Source organism: Carassius gibelio, chromosome A22 (assembly GCF_023724105.1).
Source record: "Carassius gibelio isolate Cgi1373 ecotype wild population from Czech Republic chromosome A22, carGib1.2-hapl.c, whole genome shotgun sequence".
In the NCBI taxonomy this organism is placed as follows: domain Eukaryota; kingdom Metazoa; phylum Chordata; class Actinopteri; order Cypriniformes; family Cyprinidae; genus Carassius; species Carassius gibelio.
This window is the reverse complement of record NC_068392.1, coordinates 17,213,259-17,237,071: the sequence shown is the minus strand read 5'-3', so window position 1 is coordinate 17,237,071 and position 23,813 is coordinate 17,213,259. Positions and strand designations below refer to the sequence as shown.

Genomic DNA, 23,813 nt, shown 5'->3' with positions numbered 1-23,813 from the left:
TGTCCTGCTCTGACCTCTGACCGCCACTGACGCCTCCTCGGACTTAACTGGCTGGCGCCTCTAAATGGGCTGGCGTTAATGTGACGTAATGAAACAGTCCATGGTTAAGATAAACATCGTCACTATTTTTAGTTAATTGATAAATATTGAAATAAATTGTAGATAGGACATTTGTACATTTTATTTTATTTTTATTTTATTTTTTGTCCTTCTGTCTGGGCCCCATCCCGCCAATCGGGCCCTAGGCACGTGCTTAGTTTGCCTTTGCGTTAATCTGGCTCTGCTTGTTTGGTCTGAGCACTTAGTTCCTGTATGTTCACTTTGAGTTTGTTTGGTCTTACGTCTACATGTCTTAAATGTTGCTGTGCTACATTGTGTTTGGATTTATCCTTGTTCCATTGACCCTTGTTGGATTTAGAACTCGTTGAGACTTTTGCTATATAACCTTTCAAATTCACTGTGCGCTCTTTAAAGGGGTCATATGATGTTGCCAAAAAGAACATTATTTGGTGTAATGAAATGTGTTTATGTGGTTTAAGGTTCAAAAGACACATTATTTTTCAAATACTGTACATTATTGTTTCTCCTCTATGCTCCGCCTTTCTGAAACGTGGCAATTTTGTGAGCAGAGACATAGAGTGTGCCACGGCCTAGAGGGAGTGGAGGCCAGCTTGAGTGAGCAGAGGTGGGCTTGAGAAAGACGCTGCCTGCAGATTCTATGAAGGAGCGTCCATTGGGTTCACAGCAACCACATGTGATGAGTCCGGGCTGGACTCTGCTTCGTCTACAGTGAAAGCCGATCCGGCGATCCACAGTGCAATGTTTATGTATTTCCTCAGCGACCCGCACGGATAAGCTCAAGGCATGACGAAGTGGATATCATCCTCTTTTGGAAGGCCAAACAAAATAGTTTTGGTTTCACAGTGAAACACACAGCATCTATACGACATGGTGGCGGTGGCAACAACAATACTACAACAAGAATAAAAGATATGTCTTCTTTGCGTGTACATCTGGGTGGTGTTATGCAAACCTTCCCCCATACTGTAGTGACGTAGAGAGGTGGGGGCATGTTAGAACAAGTCGTTTTAGGGGGTTGTGGACGAGTCTTAACTTTTACAAGGAATATCTCTTTGGATTTGAGACTTTAACAACTTTACAGATCTTGTTCATGCACCAAAAGCTTGTAACACTCCAGAGAGAAAGGAAAAATTTAAATCGCATCATATGACCCCTTTGACACAGCGTAGCAATGACACAGATATTCTTTTTTAGGTTCAAACTTAAGACTCAAGAAATTTTTTTTTAGGTGTTGGAACGGAAAGTAAGACACATCTATGGAACTTAATTGAACATTTATGGAGGACATTTTTTTATTTATCTTTACAATGTTGAATAAGGTTGGTGCCTAACTCACTTAAGGCTTCGTGTGGCCCAGATAATGTATATTTATGGTTTTAGTATAATGCCACCATTCCATGCAGCATGTGGCCCACATGAGGAATATGGGGAAGACCAGGGTTAGAATACAAACAACTAGGGCCAAAAACTACATTAGGGCCAGTTTTGGTTTGTTTGGTTGGTTTACATTCAGCAATGTTAATGCTTACTTTAGGCCCAAATCTGGCAAACATAAGCGGGCCGCCCAATATTCCACGTGGTATATGGGTCGGAGCATGGTGTTGGATCTGGGCCAGAATTAAAATAAATGTGGCCATGATTTGGGCCTGTTCTACTTAATTTGGCTTATTTATTGTCATGGCTGACATGTGGTCTTCCTATGGCTTGCTTGTGGCGCAAATTTGGCAAACAGGAGTGGACCACACAAATGCCATCATTCTACATAGTATGTGGGACGGAGTAAGATGTTGGATCTGGGCCCGAATTCAAATCGATGTGACCTAGATTTGGGCCAGTTCAGCTTTGTTTGGTTTATTTATGGCTGACATATGGCCTTATTTTGGCTTGCTTGTGGCCCAAATCTGGCCAACAGGAGTGGACCACCCAGTTGCCATCATTCCATACAGTATGTGGGCCAGATGAAAGTGGGTGTGGGCCTGATCTCAACCTCAGGAATTTTGCTATCTGGGATAGTTATTAGGGAAGTAAATAGGGTAGATACTGAAAAACAAAATGAATCAAGTTTTCAATCATTTGATTGACAATTCTAGTTCTTTTGATTGACATCCTCCCACTGCCTATAATCATTACATCTAGAGAGCCAGCAAGTGCAGCTGCGCTGGTTAGATGCATTTCACTGCTCATTACATCCACACAATTACCATATCAATTATCACATAATTTAGAGAAAATAGAGGTGAAAAGGAGGAAAACACAAAGAGCATGAGTGGGTGAAGAAGAACAGACAAAGAGGATAAAAAATGATGCAAAAGAGGGAGGAATGAATCCCTTTTAACTTTACACAGTGCATTGCCAAATATCAAATCTGTTTGAGTTAAGAAAAGAAATGAAACATAATAAAGATATAGGGTGAGCAGAGACGTATATCACAACCTCCCTAAGATTTGTACTCAAGATTTCACCAGTAATGTATTTTCATATTGGCAGTTATACACAACTGCATTTCTCTTGCACAAACAAGTCTGGGAGAGTAATTTAATTTTCTCACAATTTGGGGAAGTTTCTCACTGTAATTTGCTTAATAGTTATAAAGGGGTGGGTGTGATGATTTGCCATCTAAATAGCAGAATGGATTAAGCGAGAGCACTTATATCTCATTAACATTCCCCATTATCCCATGGTAAAATGGGAAATGATGGGGCGTTAGGACAGATGGCTTAAAGCACACAACCCAGGTGGTACAGTTCTGATTGAATACTAAAACTTTAACCAAAACCTGGACTCGCTGAATATCACGTCCGCAGATATCTGAGAGAAATGCTTGTGAGTGGTGACTAATTCATTACAGTAATTGGCTGCAGCATGACCAGTCCACATCTGTTCTGTTTGTTAGCGGATATTTAGAAAACATGCTAAGTTCACATACTTTTTTAAAACTGCTACAGACTGTTATTCTGCGTATAAATGTGGATTCTGTGTTGGAATGTCTGTTTTTGTTTTGGTCTGTTTAATTCCACCAGTTGCCAATTTACCCAATAGTATTTTGACACCCGGGTTGCCAGCTGGCGGAAAACACAGCATATTGTAGCCATCAAAGCCAGCAGATGCCAAGGGTCAGAGATTGCAGATTCTACTCCTCTTCAAAAGCCTCGGCATCCATGTAAAAATGCTCTATGACCAGAATAATAAAAAAAAAAAAAAACGGATTGATAAACCCATCAAGTTAGGTTAAGGCTCGTCACCTTCCATTGATAGTTGTGCTCTTACCTGCTATGTGTCCTTAATGTGGCGACCCCAGTGAGTGCCGAGTATAAGGATGAAGAAATAACTCTCCAATATTCTGAATTCGGACTGCACAGTGACTCCATAGAACAACCAGTTTTGATTTCCCAAAGAAACTTTCAGTGAAATATTCTAAAAAGAATCATTATTTTCTTAGAGTGAAGAACATTTTAATAATCTAAAGAACCACCATAAAGAGGATGTTAAAGGTTCCGTGGATGTTAAAGTTTCATGGAACCATCAGTGCCAATAAAGAAACCTAGTCTAATATTTTATAAGTGATTATTTTGGGCAAATATCACATAAAACGTCCAATTTACCTGTTAAGGCGGGCATACACGGTGCGATTTTTGCTGTCGTACAAGTTCGCGTGCAATTTTTTTTTTTCAATCGTGTGGAAATCGCGTATTCTCGTATGGTCGTGGCTCGTATCATTTACAATGAATTACGAGCCGAGCAGATTGGCTTACGAGCACTTCCCGACCTCCCGATCATTTTTAAAAATGTTTAAAAAGTTTGTGAGCTATCGGTTTGAATTCGTGCCATTTGTGCGGTTGAACGAGCCGATTTGTTGATCTATCTGAAGTTGACCAATCACAAACTAGGAAAACCACAGAAGAAGAAAGACGAAGACGGCAGCGCCACGGCGAATGGACCAGGAGGATAAACTCACTGAAGTCTGACAGGAACAGCAAACACTGTATGATGTTTCTAGCAACGTGTTCCAATGCCTTTTTTAGTTCTCTCTCGCTCTCTCTCTCACACACGCATATGTAGTTTACAGGGACTCTCCAAAAACGTAACGGTATTCTTTAATGTATATCCCCATACCTCTATCCATCGCGGAAAATGCATGTATAAAATTTCTATTAAACACCATAAGCCTATGGTATTTTTTTTAAGCCATTTGGTTTACCAGGGCAAAGGAATTGTCCTCACAAACCATGTTTACATTGTAATACCTATTTCAGATATTTATAAACCATATACAAGAACACACACACACACAGGGTAACCAAACGTCCCGGTTTCCTATTGCAAAAAATAACCTGTACGTGTAGGCGACAGTCACGGCTCGTATCAATATTTTATATGCAGTTATGAGAGAGGGAGAGCAGTTATATTAGGCGTGTTCCACTTGAAGCAGCCCTGCACAAAATAATCACCTGTATGACATCAAAGTACCGCGAGAGCGATTCGAATGCATTGGATTATGGTGCTCTCTTATCGCAGTGATCCTTCTGTGCGTGCAGCACTGCTTCAAGTCGAACATGTCTATCAACTTCGTGCGATTGCTTCTAGAATTTGCGGGTTGTAAAATCGTGTCGTATATCATCTCGTCCGTACGATTTTCAGATAAACTCACTCGTGCCGTGTGCGTGGAAATATGATCTTCCGACCATCCGAATTCGCACCGTGTACGCCCGCCCTTAGAGAACTAAAAAACTCTAGCCTGAGAAATCACACTTGTTTTTGTAACAGTCCTAGACTGTTTTGTAAACAGAAATAAATCTGCCCGTGAACCGTGTGAGTTAGCCAATCAGTTCACTTGTTGGTGGCTTTCTGCCAATGGAATGATGGTTTATTCTACCAATGGCAAACTGGGGATTGTTAGTGAAAAACTGTCATTAGTTTTACCATTTATTTTAATGCCAATTGTGGTGCAAAATTTGCTTCAAGCAACCACTGAATGGAAAAAGAAAATTCTCATTTCTCAGACAGAAGGTCTGACAACTCTAATCAGACCCAGAACCGTACCATAGTGCTAGTTGAGATTCATTTTGAAGATTGGAAAGCGATTTAAGACTCTTAGCTGTAAAAATGTGATAGAAATGAAACTCGCATGAGTTTAGGATTCACAAAGAGTTGAAAAACTGATGGAGGCAGACATGACTAAGAGTTGATTGTGTTTAAGGGTGAAAGGTTTGCTTGAGCTGCTTGAATTGAATGAGTCGGGTCGTCTTAACTGGGTGAGAATTGATTGCTTTGTTCTCACAAAGTGTGCAACCCCTTGCGATTTAGACGCTTCCTGTTGGGGAATAACTACGTGGTATAACCACAACAACTGCCACGATGCTTGAAGCGTGTCCTCGGGTCCATTACGCGTGACGGACCACAACCACCAGTGAATATTTTGTATCCTAATGCATTTTATTTTTTAAGAGAGAGAGCAAACCAAGTGTGAACTAAATATTGGTCAAAAGCCTCACACATTTCCACTTAATAAAGGACCTTATCAGTTTCCAGACGAAGATAATTGCCTCATTTTCAGAAGTTGTTTCCGTTTAATGCAGAATTTAATTGTTTCTTCACAGTTAATCTGTCGTCCCTAGAAGCGTAATCGCACAAGTCATGTCGACATTGAATTCAAATACCAGTTTCAACAACAGATCTTCTCTGTCAGTCGAGAATAAGTCTCTCAATAATTTGGTTTCAATTAAAATCCCATTCAGGATGATGTTCTGCTTCTCAGTGATGGATACTTGTCCTCTGGCCAACCTCTGAAATGGATAAAATGCCAATTAAGACCAATTGTAAAGGACACCCTATCAACTTTATTTTTTATTAATTCAAGTGCCACTATACATGTTGATTCAAACCTTGGAGCATTAGCCTCAGGAAAAACATGACCGATGAAATCATACCATTTCTTTGTTTGGTTCGATGTATATCCAGGGGTGAAAAATCCAAATATAGAAGAACAACAACAAATAATTGTACTTTTACAGAGCTTTGTTAACATTTCTGAAGATTGGTATATAAACGCTATGAAGAAGAACATAGTGTTCTTACAAATAACCTTTAAAGATTTAAGGGGCAATTTGGTTGGGGTTCATTTACCATCTGTTGATTTAGCAGATCAGCAATGTAGACAGGTGGTTTGTGAAGATTGTTCTCCTTGTTTAGGCAATAATAATTCAAATCATATTTGCTTATATTATGTTTAATAATAGTGTATTTTTCGGTTTATTTTATAATTTTTGTTTTCAATATCATGTTTCTGAAATATGTGTTTAATATTTAATATGGTTTTAACATTTTAGTATTTGTGGGCTGAAATCTTGTAAAAGTCAGTTTCAATCATCCGCTTGAACTCAAAAACTTAAGTGAGAGCTAAATGCATCTGCAACTTCCTCATCTTATGCCTACAGAAATCTTCCATATTTACATGGTTATGTTGCATCTCAAGTATAATGTGGCCATTAAGAATTTACTGGAATATCTTGGGTCGGTAGGTTCCAGAAACAATAAAAATAAAAAAATTAACACCAGCTGTGAAATTACAAAAAACATTGACAATTACCTGCTTACAACTGAATAATTGTCCCGTAGACTTAAATTTTAAGTGTAAATGAAAAATTATTTTCTCTGGTATTTGACATAATGCCTAAAATGCTGTGGACACTGCTTAACTTGAGCTCCGGTTGTGATGAACCCAGGACATCCTTTAACCTTAACGTGGCAAGTAATGGGTTTTACCTGAGTATAGCGTGAGATAAAATCCATTCATTTACACTAAACAGGAGGTATTAAGTTGATCAGTTCATCAATGTAGGCCATGTTACTTCTGCCATTATTTCTTTGCTCAGCATGTTTAGTTACTGCCATCTATTGGAGACACAATAAAAGTCATTTCATTTATTTCTAAAGCACTATTCAAACAACAAGGAGTTGCACCAACATGCTGTACAGACATTTATAAAACATTTTGGCAAGGGAAAAATCACATCATAAAACAACAACACAAATCCACAAAAGCAATAAAACTCAACCTTCTACACTCGCAAAGGCTACAGAGAGGAAGTGGATTTGTAAGTGACTTTTAAAAATGGATATTGTTCCATAACTTAAGGGCAGCTAAGGCAAAGGCCCTTACACCCCTTCTCTTTAATTTCATCCTCGGAACAAGCAAAGCCCCTCTGTCTGTGGTTTATAGACCTGAAGGAGCTCAGATATATATGACGGAGCTAATCCATTTAGGCTCTTAAAGTTTAAAATCAACTCTGGCTTGATTGGGTAACCCCAAAGAGGCCAAAAAGGGAGAGATGTGAACATATTTGCGGGTCCCAGATAAAATTTTGTACTATTTGCAGCCGACTCAAAGATGTTCTGGAGATGTCAATATAGAGTGAGTTACAATAGTCGAGTCTTGAGAACACAAAAGCATGGATCAACTTCTCCAGATCTTTACAAGATACAAATGGTTTCACCTTAGCCAGAAGTCTAATGGGAAATGGGAAAAATGCAGATTTCACCACGGAGTTTATCTGTTTATCAAACTTTAAGGACGGACCCAACATTACCCCAAGATCTCTAACCACTGGTTTATAGTTTGAGGATAATTATGCAAGACGAGAGAGATCACTTGTAGCAGTTTCTCCGAAACACACAAGTTCGGTTTTGATTTCATTTAAGTTTAAAAAGTTATTTGGCTTTAACCTCCCATAAGCAGACTCTAAGGGAATTCAACGTTGTGTCAGTATTTTTATATTTTTTTTCACAGGCAGATAAATTTGCGTGTCATTTGAAAAGAAATGAAAAAAGAAATCCCATTCTTGCGAAAGATAGACCCTCTGACTAGTATCAAGAGATCTACAGCACAAAAGAAAATACAAGTTACAAGTTTAGACTCTTAGTTTAAATGTTTATCATTATCTTAAAGGGATAGCTCACCCCAAAATGAAAACGGGGCTCATCCTCAGGCCATCCAAGATGCAGAAGAATTTCTTTATAGAAACACATTTTGAAAAATAAATCCTAATGGATTTCTACTAAAAACCAACCAGACAAGATGGTATGAGTAGTTCTGAACAAATGAATGAAACTCATTTGTGTGCGTTACACATAACACGATTTGACAGATTTTTATGTAGAAATGGCGACAGCGCACCGCATTAAAATAATCAAAGATTCATGTTTTCATAACCGCTGGCCAAAAAAAAACACTAAAATTCAATCATCTTTGAGATCAAGTTGGACCCCTGGTGTTTTGGGGGTACATATGCAGCTTACATATATTTTGCATATAGGCCTATTAAGGAGGATCGCCTCTGTAATCCTCAAAATGGATTACATCTGGGCTTTAAAATAATGTGGTGAAGCTGAGTAATGCATATTTGACGAGGCTATCTATTGTCAATTGATTAAAATCGCCATTATCTCTAAACAAGCAGGCGATAATTTGTTTATCTATCAATATGTCAGCGAAGGCGGTTTTACGGCAGTTGTTTACGTGTTTATCTACTGCCATCTATTGGAGACACAAACCATGCTAATATTGCTAAGTAAAGTAGATATAAAGTTAAGTTGAAGTGTTTTGAGAAAGGTTGTAATGATGTATGAGTGAGCGCTCTTTTAAAAGTGTTAGGCTACTGAAACATTTATAGCTCCAGCTGTAGATAATAAAATGACTCAAACTGACGCGTAACGCCGTTTATTCACTTAAGATGGTTTAACTGCCGAATATTAGCCATCGGTTTCTGCACAAGGCAGCTCTTCGTGTCCAACATTGTGGGACGGATTGGAGGAGGTCCATTTGCAGGCTAATGTTGCATAGATGATGGTCTCGCTGATGCACGCGAGATGCCAGCAGAGACAGATGGAGGCTCCTCTTGGACGCCGACCATTGATTTCCAATGATTAGCATTAGGAAGCAGCAACCATGAACGTGTGCGTTGAGTTTTAATTAACACAAAGTGAGGCGCATTTCATTAACATTTAAAAACAGATGTCAAAGATGAATTACAGCAAGAGAGAATTGCTTTGAAACCTTGGCATCAAGATTACGTATATTAATATTTAGTATTAGTTTGCCATTATAGAGTAGCCTATTTATCTGATTCAGTGCTGAAAATGTGACAATAAATCTTCAGACTGAATGCTACATCAATGCAACTACACACTAAGATAAATTTAGCATTATTAACAATTATTATTTACATGGTCTATGATGAATGAGAAACATTTGCACTCATGGAAGATTATTTTATTGAACGTGAGAACACAAAGGCATGAAGCAATCTTGCTAATGTGCATATCAACCTATAAGATAGAGGCACTTTATATAACTTGAACAATTATATTTAAATCGTTTGAACGTGTTATACATAATACTGTGTTGAAATTCTCAAAACATCATTTGATAGATAGATTTACCCAACAAGACATTGTTTTTAACCTTTAGCATTTTGCTTAGAAAAGGAGCTGTGTGTGTGTAGGTGTGTGTGTGTGTATAAAACAAAAAAAAAAGAAAATGAAAAACAAAAGAGTGGGAAGAATCTCAGAATTTTTCAAGCTGCAGATTCAATAATGACCAGCAAGTGGCAGTAACGTACTATCATAAAAGGGAAAATAATAATTATTGTAAGAATTAATATTCTTTAAATATGTATTTTTAAGCATGTGTATTGTGTATTCAAATAAAAATATTCAGCAAAAAAATACAAATAAATAAATAAATTGTCCGTATGATGTTTCAAAGTATTGGTCTAAATGATGATTGTGACTGTTGTTATGGATATTAAAAGCCCATCTTATCTACAAAGCCATAACTGGGTGGCCATACATACATATATATGAATCAAGGTTTCTTGCAGGTCTTAAAAAACCTTAATTCATCTAAATTAAAACCCTAAAAGGTCTTGAATTTATAATGCCATGGCATGAAATGTAGCCTTTTTTATTTTTTTCTAAGAAATTGGACAAAATTGAATTTTATTTTTAGTTTATGCTTTAAACAAGAACACATATCTGTATTAAAACTTGTTTTTTACTTTGAATTACATTGTTTTTCTGAGCCCATTGGTCCATATTTGTCCTTGTTTGAATCATGAACTCATTTTTTTTTTTTTTTGATCAAAATGTAGACATTTGCACTCGAACACAAGACAAAAATACAGAGGAATATTCCTGACACTAAATGAAAACTTGTGTGCACAGTTCCAAAAATTCATAAAGTTCATAAGCACCTCAATAAAGTTACCATGAACATGTCTTTTACCCCAATGAAATACTGCAGATAAAAAACAACAAACTATGAACTATGATTAATTTTGTAGGTGGTAAACATTAAGTTAAGCATTCATGAATGAGGCTAAAGAGACCCTTTCAAACCATCAGACAAGCATCTTACATGTATAATGCTAAGGACAGATAAATGAGAACTGTTACACGGCCACAATGCAGAGTGATTGAAAAAAAACAAAAACCTGTGAGTTTCATACATTTTCATAATTATCTTTTCAGTCTGTTCTGAAGCCACGGCGATAATTAAAACCTCACAGCTGCTTGTGTGTCGCTAAATGAAATGGTATTAACTTTCTTTCAAGGGAGCATTGTGCATGCTGTTAAACAAAAAGTTGTTCAATATTCATGAGATGACAACTTTTGAATATTATAACAGCAAATTATGCAGTGAGACACAACATACACACATTCAAATAAAGAGGTTCCTCTACAGGTGTGAGAGTGGATAACCAGACAGGTCCTGGGGGGTATTCCAGAAAGCTTGGTTAACTTACCATTTGATAAACTATAACCTCTGGGTTGATTTACCCCAAACAGGCATACCATGAGTATGTCGGTTCCAAAACACCTGAGAAGAGTTAGCTTAATCAACCTCTGACTGGTTACCCAGAGTTAATGCGCGTGCACGGTGCATGTATAAAGACATTTTCAATGGATCGCCGATTTCACGAGTCACCATGGAAACTCAAAGCGAAAAAAAGAGAGCCGCGTATTTCACAGAGGCGGAGTTGGAAGTTTTAATGCATGCTTATGAGGAGTTTAAGCCAATAATATTAAAAAGAAGCAATACAGCTGCATCGGCTAAAGCAAGAGAGTTGGCTTGGCAAAAAATAACGGACAGAGTAAATGCGTGAGTGTATTAAATTACAAATTTGGTATTGGCTCCCGTTTTATTGAAATGCAAAATAATGAAGTATGACTTATACATACTTTTGAATATGTTAAATCACTATGAAAGCATTTACTTTTCCTGCCATTTTATTTCTTTAGCTTGAAATAATAATGTATATTTCTTATTTAATAAGGTGTAATCCTTCTGGAGCCACAAGAACTTTAAGCCAAGTCAAAATGAAACACAAAAACATTCTGCAAAAAGGTAATATTTGATTACACAATTACTGAACTATTATTATAACAGGATTTAGTATATTCATTCTGTCATGCAGCTAACAGAAAAAAGACTGAAGCCCGTCTAACTGGCGGGGGGCCACCACAACCTCCCCTCACCCCATCTGAGGAGCTGGCTCTGTCCCTTAATAAAGGGCGACCAGTGGTTGCTGGCATTCCAGGGGGCAGTTCATCACACATACTATGCACCACAAGTGATGGTGAAAAAAGGGTGAAATGTAAGTTTACCTCTATGATTTGTTTTCATTTTTTATCCTGATAAATTACTATCTCTGTCACTTAAAGGCTTTTTGAACAAGATTAATTTATGTAGGCTTATTTTATTTAACTGCATATGATGTATTATTTTCTTTGATAATATTGAGAATTTAACGGGTTGTGTGTTCTTATAGATACTGATGGACGGATTGTATTATTGGACTCTCCAGAAAGAACACAGTCTGTCACAGTTGTAAGTGATTTGTTGTCAGGTACTTTTAGGGTTTTTTTTTTTTTTTTTTTTGCCAAATAATGTATACTTGAATATTTGTCTTGTAGGATGAAGATGATGATGACGATGAAGAGACCACATCTGCTGTGACAGAAGTGGACAATGCTGGTAGATCCACTGAGGTATGATGCATACCATTATGATGTATGGCCCCTTTTTGCATTAGAGTAACAAACTGTCATTGTCCTTTCATAGTACATACCTAGGGATTTGCCCACAGATGAGGGTCCTTCAGCCTCAGCACACAATCTAAGCAGGGTAAGAATTTGTGTCCATGTGTCCATATTTTAATTTTATTGTCTGACCAAACAATCTCATTTATTACATTTTTCCACCTTAGTTGCCAGCAAAGGAGCTGTATAAGGTCCATCTTCAAAAACAAATAAGAAAAAGTGACATGGAGATGGACCTTATACAGCTTCAAATGGAAGAGAAAAGGCTCCTCATTAAAAAAGCAGCACTTGAAATAGAATTACTTGAGAATCGCCTTAAGGTGAGAACTTGTCTGAATATTAATCTGTTGCATGTTAAAAGTGGTCTGTCTGTCTCTATCTATCTATCTATCTATCTATCTATCTAGCTATCTATCTATCTGTATGTATGTATGTATGTATGTGTAAAGCAATATATAAAAAAAAACATTTTAATGAATTTTACTTTTATTGTTTTTCAGGAAATGAAGAAATAAACTGCCTGGCAGACCAGTGCAAAAAAAACTAATAAAAGTAATTTTGACAAATCCTGTCTCTCAAAAGTCTTCCGTCTCTGTTGGCCTCTAAAATCTGTCGGTGTTCCTCTGGGCCATCTTCCTCAATACAAGGAGGGTGGCTCTCTCCTCTTATAGTGGCAATATTGTGAAGCACAACACAAGCCACAATAATGTCGCATGCCCTCTCTGGACTAACCCGGAGCCCACGCAGACACTGAAACCGAGATTTGAGGATCCCTATAGTCATCTCCACCTTGGCCCGTGTTCGGCTGTGAGCCAGGTTAAACCGTGTCTGTGGTCCAGGCTCAGGTTCAGGGTAGGGTGTCATTAAATAGGGCAGACAAGGGTATCCTCTGTCCCCCAGCAAGTAACCATTGTACTGTCCTGTAATGATTGAAGTGTACAACACAAATATAGTAAAAACGAAAATACAAAAATTGTATAAAGCAAATCATACCCTGCTGAAATGTCTGGCATAATGATGACTCGCGGAAAATTCTGGCATCATGCACAGATCCTGGCCATTTTGCCTCGACATTGGTGATGATTTGGGTTGCCTCACATATTACCTATAGTTAGTGGAAAAAGTAATGACTTTGATGATTTTAAGAAGGGGAAAAAATTAAGTTGTTACCTGCACATTGATACTATGAATAGATTTCCTATTAACATAGTCTCCCTCATTTATTGATGGAGCTTTAATAGGAATGTGAGTGCCATCAATGCACCCAATTACATTTGGAAACCCTGAAACAGAAAGTTTTGGAAGTATGAAGTGTGTGCATAAGGAATACATGTATAGATATTAATAATATGACTAAATATTAAATATGCGTCATATATTTTACTACAAAGGACAAACCTGCCACTCTGTGGAATTCGTCTTTAATAACAAGCAGAGGTTTATGGCCAGGGAACTGTACAAACGTGGGTAACAACTGTTTAAGTGCCAGACACACTGTACGAACGGCTCTACACACAGTTGCCTTTCCCACATGCTCTGAATCGCCCACACTGTACAAAAAATGGCCAGACGCAAAAAACCTAAGTGCTATGCACAGAATGTTTTCTGTGCTAAGCGCAGAGCCGCGGTTTGTCACATTTGCGATATGCGGTTTTAAAAGACGTGTTAAATAAACTAATGAATCTTTTGAAAAACGATAACGCTCTTTTAAATATTCATTAGGGTAAGCAAACACATCAATACGCGGTCTTATAACCCTCTCCCGATGAAAAAAACCTCGTATAATTTGTGCTTCAATGTCCACAGGATCCTCGTCAAAAGGGCACGCCATGCTCACCAACCTTCTGAAACGAAGTTACACTGAAACATAACCTGCTCTCGAGCAGGTTATCTTCAGAGAGTCAGTTGCTATGGTTACATACATACCCAGAAAGTGACCTCTGTTTTTGGAACCGAACGTTGAGGTTATCCACGAACTTACCCTTATACATACCCAGGTATGTCACATAACCTGCTTTTTGGAATACCCCCCTGGACAGACAAAAACAACACCTCAACTGCGAAGGTTTTGGTAAATGCAAAACAAAAACCAAGCTAACAAAATGCAAACAAACAAACAAAAAAAAACACTTACAAAAATACTCTGATCAATTCTTGGTAAGATACTGCTCAAACAAAAGAAAACAAAAACAAACAATGAAAGTAAAAAAAGAAACAAGAAACAAGAAACAAAAAAAACCTGATTCCTGGACTTGGGGGTGTTTCAAAAACGGAAGGAATCTGCTTCAGAGTAGGTACTGTTTCAGGGTTAGTTTACTTCTAGCACAAGCATGACCTTAAAATATAAAACATAAGAACATACTCTGAGCTGACTGAACTTACTCCCGGACGTGTTTCTGAAAGAAGCATACCTCGATTAAGCAAGGCTTGGTTTAAACAACCGAGAGTTCAGGGTATATGTGAAGTGAAGTTAACCTTGCTTTCGGGAATACACTCCAAGAAAGACAAAAAACATCCACTGAATAAATCTGTTTTGGTACGTCTTCAAACAAAACAAAAATCAAGCAAACAAAATCCAGAACAACATTAAATCAAATAAAACAAACCTCAAAAACCTAAAGCAAAAAAAGCAAAACACCTCCCAGAGTTCTGGAAAGAAAAATATAACATCCACCAATCAGCTCTGCGTTTTGGTAAAATACAAATATAAAATATATAAAAAAACTTCACAGACACAAACAAACAATAAATAAAAATCTCTTTGATCCCTGAAAAAACAGAGATAGATAATAAATAACATTTCAAAATATTGTTCTAAACTAAGCAAAACCCAAGCAAACAAAATGCAGAACAAAAATAAAACCAAATATAACAAAATAACCTTAAACGCAGGCAATGAAAACAAACTCCAAACAAACAAACAGAACCTGTTTGGTTTGGGACTACAGATGAAAATGAGCCACCCAGACTAAATCGGTCAGGTTTCACATTGACTGTGTATTAATAATGCATATTCTCCACGATCAAATACATTCATAAAATGAATGAAAAGTAAACAAAAACGAAACCAGACTGGAAGATCTCGCTATGAACATACTCATCAACTCATACATTCAACAAATAAAACACACAAAACATAACAAAGTATAATATAGGCATGGCTTAACATACAATCTAATTACAGACATAATTTTATTAGCCATTTTATAGAGCGACAAATGTAAATGTAAACCTCTTTTGTACATGAGAACATCTTCATTTTCTCAATGCTGAAATGGAGCCATTCAGAGGTGGGTTGTCCCAAGATGAGTCTCACTGTCGTCACATTACCAGGCTCCAACAACATCTGAAAACCCAAATACAGAGAAGAAAAGACCTCAGCAAGAAGTGACACAAATTTGGGAAGAATTTCGGGCCTTCCATGCAGCTGTCAAAGAAACAAAAGAGGTTAAATTAAGAACGAACGTCTGAATTTAATAGAGACGCTAAGGCCGTGTGTTTCCAAGCTTTGATTAAAGTGCTCCTGTAGCTCAAGTGGTAGAGCTTTGCGTTATCAAGCACAAGATTGTGGGTTCGATTCCCCGGGAACACATGATAGGTAAAAATTGATAGCCTGAATGCACTGTAAGTCGCTTTGGATAAAAGCGTCTGCTAAATGCATAAATTTTAATTTTCATTAACTAGACAGAATGAAACCCTGACACCGATTTCAAGAGTTTGATGTAGTAATTTGCAAAACAGAAGTGCCCCAAACACTTGACGTCTGTGAAGCGTGTTGAGCTGAACGCCATCTTTGATTCCTTCTACTCCCGCAGACAGCATGATACTTGAGGGACTGTTTCTGTACATTTTTGGCTTGGAGCTCGTTCATGTCGGACTGTTTCCTCTGGAAAGATCTTCTGGAATCACACTGTGAACATATCCTTTAAATTCACAATAAACATCTATGAGAAGAAATGCCAAACCTTGCAAGGACTTTGTTTTCAATAGTTTTCCTCATCTTAATAAAGACTTACTTATCTTTGCTGTGTCCGTTGTCATCAGAAAACAGCTTATACAGATTATGGCAGATGGGATGAGAGCTGTGTGGTGTCCCAGGTGGGTTTTTCAATGCAAATTTCATTTGATGCCATTAAAGGTGGCCATACAGCACAGAACACATTGTCCAATCATCTGAGAGTTCAGGCGAGGACTCGCGTCTAATATCCATGTGTCTTTGAAAACAGAGCTAAAAAGCATCGAGGGAGCCTGATCTCAATACATTAAAGCAGTCATTACAGGCAACTCACAGATCAAAGAGCGGGACATCAGATCCCCGGAGAGCTACAAATGGGCAAAATCACTGTGATGACAAACAAAATGTTCTGCGATTATGCTACGATGGCTGACAAAACAGTTAGGGTTTTTTAATTGAAAAACTGATGATATCCTGCGGACATAATTGACGGTGTTGTCTCAGTGGGAATTACGAAAGCAGAAATAATGCATAGGTAAGCTTTCACACCAGTCCAATTTGAAGAATTGAAGAAGGTGCAGTTTAGCTTACTGTTGTTCGGCAGTCACAAAAATGTGAAAACTTCGTATGTGTTCTGGCAGTTAATTTACATTGCAATGGCATATTGGGGGCCTGAAAACGCAAAAATGTGAATTTGTGAAAATGTGATCGCATTCACATTTTCGCTTACAAAGCGCAAACCGCATAGTGTTCGCTTAAAAAGTCACAATGCCATCTACTGGCCAGGCATGAATAATACCACCGTGGATCTGTGTAAATGGAGATCGTTTTGTTGTCATCTGAACGCAAACTTTTTCAAAAGACAAATGAAAAACGTTTCAGTTTTAAGAAAATCGTAGTCGTGTAAATCAATAGAAATCCATGCGTTTGGGAGTTTCACTTGAGAAAGTTCCCCACGTGTATTTTGCTAATATTCAAGACAATGAAACTGTATGGCCTGCAAAAAATTTCAGCTAAATAGTGATACTGTGGCTGTTAGGGCTGGGACAATTAATCCATGCATCGCGATTCGTGGATCGATCCTGAGATTTTCGAAATGCATCGCGATTCTCTCTGGAATTGATTCTGAGCTTAGTTTTCAACAGCAGATGGCGCTCTAGGCTAGTTTTTGACTGCACACTCAAGTGCTCACGAAGAAGAGCACTAGTGCATCCGGCTGAGTAATGTAAATGGTTAAATGTACTTGCACATCTGTTTTTATGGTTTATGCATGGTTCCTTAAATGCACTGCAGAGTTTAGCTCCAACCCTGATCAAACTCACCTACCTGTGATTTTCTAATGATCCTGAAGACGCTGATTAGCATGCTCTGCTAGCATGTGTTTGATTAGGGTTAGAGAGAAACTCTGCAGGAAAGTGGATCTCGTAGGCCCGATCTGAAGCTCCCTGTCATAATGTATAGAAATTTAGACAGCCAAAAATATTCTCAATCATAATTTTATGAAACTATTAGAATAGTTTTTGTGCGCAAAGAAAACAGTAACTTTATTCAATGATTTCTTCTCTTCCGGGTCAATCTTCGAAGCGTGTGCATTCCTCTGCTTGTAAACAAGGCTCAGCGCAGGAGGGATCTACGTCACAATGCCGACTCCTGCATCAGCAGCTCCACACGCATGCGTCGTGCTAGTCTCGTGAATCTTAAGTGAAGACTAACACGGAAGAGAAGAAATCATGGAATAAACTCATTTGTGTTTTCTTTGCGCACAAAAGGTATTCTCGTAGCTTCATAATGTTATAGTTGATCCACTGATGTCACATGAATTATTTTACTAATGTCCTTACTATGTTTCTGAGCCATGAAATGTTTCAGTTACATTGCTGTTTAAGCAGGGTCAGAAAGCTCTCGGATTTTTTATTATTTTTTTATTATTTTGTTTATAATTTGTCTTCCGAAGAAGAACGAAGGTTTTACGGTTTTGGAATGACATGAGGAAGAGCAATTAATGACAGAACTTTTTTTTTATTTTTGTGAACTATCCCTTTAATAGTACATGCCACAGTACTGTGTATTCAGCATGGTAACTATTGTTTCCATAACCCATAGATGGCATGTTATTTCCACTTTGTGTTGTTTCATATATATGTTTAAATGACTGTGGTGGCTTATACAAAAAATAATTGTATTTACAAAAATTTGTTTAGGACCTCTATTTAATAGTGTTATCTTTTAGGCTGTTTATTCGTATATTCTTACTATGTATGTTAAGGTTAAATAAAGGGGGACTGGACCTGTGTGTGTGTGTTTAAAATAAATGCATATTTCACAGAAATTGTTGACACACACAAAGTTGTGACTTTCTTAGAATTGCAAAAAAAAAAAAAGGCTGAATATATATGTGTGTTTGCATGTGTGTGTGTGCGAGAGAGAGTTTAAAAAATAATTTAAAATAGTGACATTTACTTATTTATTTTAGTATTTATTTATCATTAGTATGATTTTTGAAGGATCATGTGACACTGAAGACTGGAGTAATGATGCTGAAAATACAGCTTTGCATCACAAACATAAATTAGATTTTAATGTATATTAAAATATAAAAAAATTATATTTCACCATATTGCATTTTTCATTTGTACTGTAACTCATATATATGTGTGTGTGTGTGTGTGTGTATATATATATATATATATATATATATATATATATATAGATATAGATATAGATGAGAATAAAAGCCATGAGTGCAAATATTATGTTGTTTAAATCGTATTAATAATATTAATATTATTAAAAATAATAATCCATTACCAAAAAAAAGACAATATTTATGAAAACTATTCATTTAAACGCTATTAATGTCCTCATGTCTTTACATTTTCTAATCTATAAATAATAATAATAACAAAAACATTATGAAATCATTTTAAATTATCCGAATTTTGTCTTGAATGTTCCCAACAAACATGAGACGTCTATACGACGTGCAGATCAAGTCTAAATTGCGTCGGTCGGTCTGGACCATATCTGGACGTCTACTCGACGTGCAAATCCGGTTCATATCTGGATGTCGAACTACGAAGTCCTTTGGGTTTGAATCAGCATTGTTATTATACATTTTTAAATAAATCTGATCAAAGCATTAAAAAATGGAATGAACAGAACCTGTATGGCAAAAGGGCGTTATCAGTATAACGCGTCTATGTTGCCTAAAGATGCTGTCTATGTAGGCGGCGTTTGAGTTTTCAAACACGGCCAGGACACATTACCACTATATTCAGCTGTCTGACTCGCGCTTTGGACTAAAATGACCTTGTATTACATAACGGACTCGTGTCCTTAAATGGTGCTGAGGCCTTTGTTAGTCACCTGCGCAGGGGCTGGAAGCAGATTAATGGTTTCCTGTGTTGATGGTTACATCTCCGCATATCTTTTCCGGTCTGCTGTGTGTGTGTGTGTGTGTGTGTGTGTGTGTGTGTGCGTGTGTGTGTGTGTGTGTGATGTATTTTTTCTTAAAGGGCCAGGGTCATTGAAGTAAACAATCAATGCCTTATCAGAGAAACCATCATTACAGAATTATACAGAACAATCGTAGCATAAATAATAGTAATCACAATGGAAATCTGTTTATTTTCATGATTTTAGAAGGGGGAGAAAAAAAAAAAACTAGGAGTTCCGATATGCATCTCTATATTTTAAAATATGTTGTTGGTTATTTAATGGCTTTTCAGCTATAATTTAAACTATAAAACTATTAACACCATTGCCAATGTTACAATTATCCCTACATGTTTTTTCTTCCCTTCAAGCATCTTACATTTCTCTTAGTGTGTGAAATGTTTTTCTTCATTGCTGAATCCAGTGAGTTAAAGCAGATCATGGAAAAGTAAAGTGAAAATAAAAATGTCAAAGAATGCAATAAATGTGTGGTTTTGTGCATAGTTCAATCATGAAATCATCAAATATACACTCAGAATTGAACCATTTATGGTCAAGCTCAGTTCTAGAGTTTACCAGTCTCAGATCTATTTGAGATATGCTAAACATGAGGATTTCTCTTCATACAATGCTGTGAATGTATTTATTTATTAGACTATTTTAATGTTTCTTCCCTGGCACTACTCACAGTAATCGGCAGAGGGCGATAACGCTCTTCAGTTACAAACTCACTCGTTCAGTGTACAGCGTGTACTGAATCCTCTCTGATTGGCTTTATCTCTGATATAAAACACATTTCTGTTCTACCAACCTGTCTATTGTTCGCCCTGCGTGACATAAAATGCTGTTTCTGTCATTATAGTCATTATAATTAAGGATATTTCATTATTATTACTATAAAGATCATTTTTTACTAAAACACCCGCATGTTTCGCCTCATCACTGCACAGAAATGAGTGACGAATTCAAAAACCAGCTCTTTCCAGGTCCGCTGTGGGTGATATAGTATTCTCCCAGCTGGCCCATGCCTGGATCCTGGAGCAGGTAGTTTGTGCACAGTCGCGTTTCCGTGTCGCTTCATCTCAACCGGAGTTTTTTGGCCAGAGAATCAAACCTCCCCTCAGAGACGCGCTTCATGGTTCGCTCTGGCTGAAAGCAATGGAAAACAGCTTCGAGGCCAGCCTAGAGGAAGGGAAGACGACTCGGAGGGGAAGGCTTTATCATCAAACGTGTTTTCAACCGAGCCACCGTGAGCCGGGCGCCTCAAACAGCGCGTCTGACTGTAGGCCAGGCGTTGACATGATCAGCAGGAGCTGTGTTTTGTTTGTTCAGTTGGATGTCAGGCTCTACACACTCTCTAAAACTGTATCTTAAGCATTCCTTTCCATCAAAAACAGGTTGTCCAGCCTTTAAGATGAATATTCCGTGCAATACACATTTTAATTGGGTTGGTGAGTGTTAATATACTGGTTTAGACCACAGATATTCACATAAAATCATTCCGACTGTTTTTTTATTTATTTATTAAAAGAAAAAAAAAGTTTTTCTTGTTTTGTGCTGAACATTCATGTTGAGAAGGACAGCAGACCTTTTTGGAAACATTATGGTAACTACAAATCGATTGTTACTTTCAGGGGCGTAGATTACGCGGGGGACGTGTCCCGTCCCCCCCCCCCCCCCCCCCCACACTTTTATCATCACGGAAATTCGTCCCCCCGCACTTTTTCGGGCAAGTGTGTGTGTATAGATGTTTTCAAGAGCTGGTGTGAATAAATACAGATTTTAACTCAAAGAGAGAGGATAGTCTGCGCATGACCTGATGCTTTTTCGGACCAAGAAAACGAGATGAACGTCACGGAGCGCTAAACACTCCTGCAGTGTGTGTGCGTGTGTGTGTGTGTGTGTGTGTGTGTGTGTGTGTGTGTTTCATTCATAATCAAAGCCGGAGGGCGCTCTCGCGCAGAATTACATATCAGGAAACTCCTAACATGGACAGCGACCAACTATTGCTGTATGAAAACAGCTGTTTTCGGGTTTCTTTGTTTTTTAAAGTCCAAAAAAATCTCCAGCAGCTGATAAATAAAGTATATGAACAATGCATTGCTAATTGACAGAGCATTTATTACAGTATAGAAACTATTCTGCCTTATTATGTGATAAAAAGTGTTTGTAGTATATAAACAAATCATTATTATTTGTTATTGTCCAGCAGTTATAGATTTCTAAGCCAATTAAAAGCTAGAAATTAGAGAATAATTCAGATATTCTGATTTGCTGCTGCTAAAAAAAAAAAAAAAAAAAAACTGGTATTACGATAATGTTGAAAACAGCTGAGTATAATTTTTTCAGGTTTCTTTGATGAATAGAAAGTTCAAAAGAGCAGCATTTATCTGAAATTGTAAAATGATGTCTTTATCATCACTTTTGATCAATTTAAATAATTCTTGCTAAATACAAGTATTAATTTCCTATAATTTATTTAAAAAAACTATATATATATACATATATATACAAATATTATATATAGTACAAATATTTCACAATATTACTGCTTTTGTTGTACTTTGGATGAAATAAAGACAGGTTTCGTGAGGAGAAGAGACTTCTTTCAAAACATTAAAAATCGTACTGTTAAAAAACTGTTGACTAGTAGGTTATATAGATTACAGAAATGTTATATATATATATATATATATATATATATATATATATGTGTGTGTGTGTGTGTGTGTGTGTGTGTGTGTGTGTGTGTGATTTCTGTCCCCCTCACTTGTGAAAATATGGCTACACCCCTGCTTTTAATCACAGCAATACGGGTTCCCTGTATAGTTTAGAAAAACTGAGAAAAAATAGCGCACTACTTAATCGCAGGCTTGTTCATTATTCCCGAGTAATTCTCACTCCAGGCTGAACTCAGAAGTTGGCAGCCCAGTTTAAAGTAAGCTGAAGTTTCAGGTTTCCTGAACAACATTTACAAAATTCACTGTTTAAGTTAATGTTAGATCTTTTGCTCCAATGCCGGTTAATCTGATCATAGAAATAAGATCCAATAGACTAACATTTGAAGTTACAGTAGGAGTGTATGTCTAATGTGGGGTAATGTGAAGTAATATTAAAAAAAATACATAATTTTTTTTTTTAGCTACATGTAAACATTATAACCCAACATAAAATGGAGGATTATTAAAAATGAGTCGTCAAATTTTGGTCAAGTGATCAGGGCCATTTTTTGGGACCAACATTGTAAATAAAGCTGGAAAACTTATTTGGAGTGGTGTTTGAGTTCAGTCTGTGTGACAAATAAAGTAACTTTTTCAAAGAGAAATTATGATTTTTCTATAGGCTCTGCATAGGCATTTATTTGCTAACGTTTCAACTGTCGATGTTATTAAAGATAACTTTGAACTAATGTTCTATTCACATTCACGGGTTGACTTTTCTATCCGTAATACTACTTCCTCCAGTAAAAAAGTCGCCTAGGAGGGAAATATGCGCAGATTAAGCACAGTTTACAGCCAAAACTGGTTTTAAATTGTAAAGTTAAAATACATTGATGGATTTGTTTGTTACAAACATGCAGCTTTTCACTTCTCAAGACATTTACTGATGGACTGGAGTTTTTAGTGAAACTAAAAGCATCTTGATGGATTTGTTTCAGCTTTTGTCCTCTCAAGATGTTAACTGATGGACCGGAGTGGTGTGGCTTACTTGTGGATTATTGTGATGTTTGTATCAGCTGTTTGGACTGACGGCACCCATTCACTGCAGAGGATCCATTGGTGATCAAGTGACGTTATGCTAACTGTCTCCAACTCTGACGAATTCATCATTCAGGATGGCCTGAGAGTGAGTCCGATTTCATTTTGGGGTGAATTATTCCTCTAATTTCTGAAATCATTTTGCAACTCGGTGAGGCACGAGATGCTGGATGGCCAAACAATCGTATAAAGCACGTTTCTGGTGTAAAGTTGAATTAAACGTTAAACAACTAGCATGAAAGGACCTGTAAAATGATCATGATTGGCTGTCAAAAAAACACTCACCTGATTGGTTGAGGCAGTGTTGCTGTTGTCGGGCGGGTCAGAGCTCTGTCTCTCCAGAAGATTACTTTAATGTTTGAAAAAAAAAAAAAAAAAAAAGTTACATGTTCAGTATCTGCTATATCTTTTCTAAATCTGTGCAAATGTTTCCATTAGGAATATATAAACCGCAGCCAAACATGAGAAGCAGTTTTGCACACGGC

The 23,813-nt window shown here is 37.2% G+C and overlaps 2 protein-coding genes across 2 annotated transcripts; one reads left to right on the top strand and one right to left on the bottom strand.

Annotated features, from left to right (window-relative positions):
- Window positions 1-10,857: 10,857 nt before the first annotated feature.
- LOC127942552 (uncharacterized) lies at window positions 10,858-12,746 on the top strand. The gene is made up of 8 exons (XM_052538342.1): window positions 10,858-11,239; window positions 11,415-11,485; window positions 11,556-11,735; window positions 11,910-11,968; window positions 12,055-12,129; window positions 12,203-12,265; window positions 12,348-12,500; window positions 12,681-12,746. The coding sequence occupies exons 1-8, from the start codon at window positions 11,022-11,024 to the stop codon at window positions 12,693-12,695; spliced, it is 834 nt and encodes a 277-aa protein (XP_052394302.1). The 5' UTR covers window positions 10,858-11,021; the 3' UTR covers window positions 12,696-12,746.
- On the bottom strand, window positions 12,649-14,214 carry LOC127942553 (putative nuclease HARBI1). The gene is made up of 4 exons (XM_052538343.1): window positions 13,579-14,214; window positions 13,351-13,463; window positions 13,174-13,285; window positions 12,649-13,100 (listed from the first exon to the last, which is right to left on the bottom strand). Exons 1-4 carry the CDS (start codon window positions 14,009-14,011, stop codon window positions 12,724-12,726), a joined length of 1,035 nt encoding a protein of 344 aa, XP_052394303.1. The 5' UTR covers window positions 14,012-14,214; the 3' UTR covers window positions 12,649-12,723.
- Window positions 14,215-23,813: the final 9,599 nt, after the last annotated feature.

Bases quoted from the DNA above. Each gene is read 5' to 3' on its own strand.
- LOC127942552 (XM_052538342.1), top strand. From the start codon at position 11,022: ATGTATAAAGACATTTTCAATGGATCGCCGATTTCACGAGTCACCATG. The intron at 11,736-11,909 runs GTAAGTTTACCT...GTGTTCTTATAG, and splicing joins TGGTGAAAAAAGGGTGAAAT to ATACTGATGGACGGATTGTA. The intron at 12,266-12,347 runs GTAAGAATTTGT...TTTCCACCTTAG, and splicing joins CAGCACACAATCTAAGCAGG to TTGCCAGCAAAGGAGCTGTA.
- LOC127942553 (XM_052538343.1), bottom strand. From the start codon at position 14,011: ATGGCGTGCCCTTTTGACGAGGATCCTGTGGACATTGAAGCACAAATT. The intron at 13,464-13,578 runs GTTTGTCCTTTG...TTTCTGTTTCAG, and splicing joins CGAATTCCACAGAGTGGCAG to GGTTTCCAAATGTAATTGGG. The intron at 13,286-13,350 runs GTAACAACTTAA...CACTAACTATAG, and splicing joins TTCATAGTATCAATGTGCAG to GTAATATGTGAGGCAACCCA.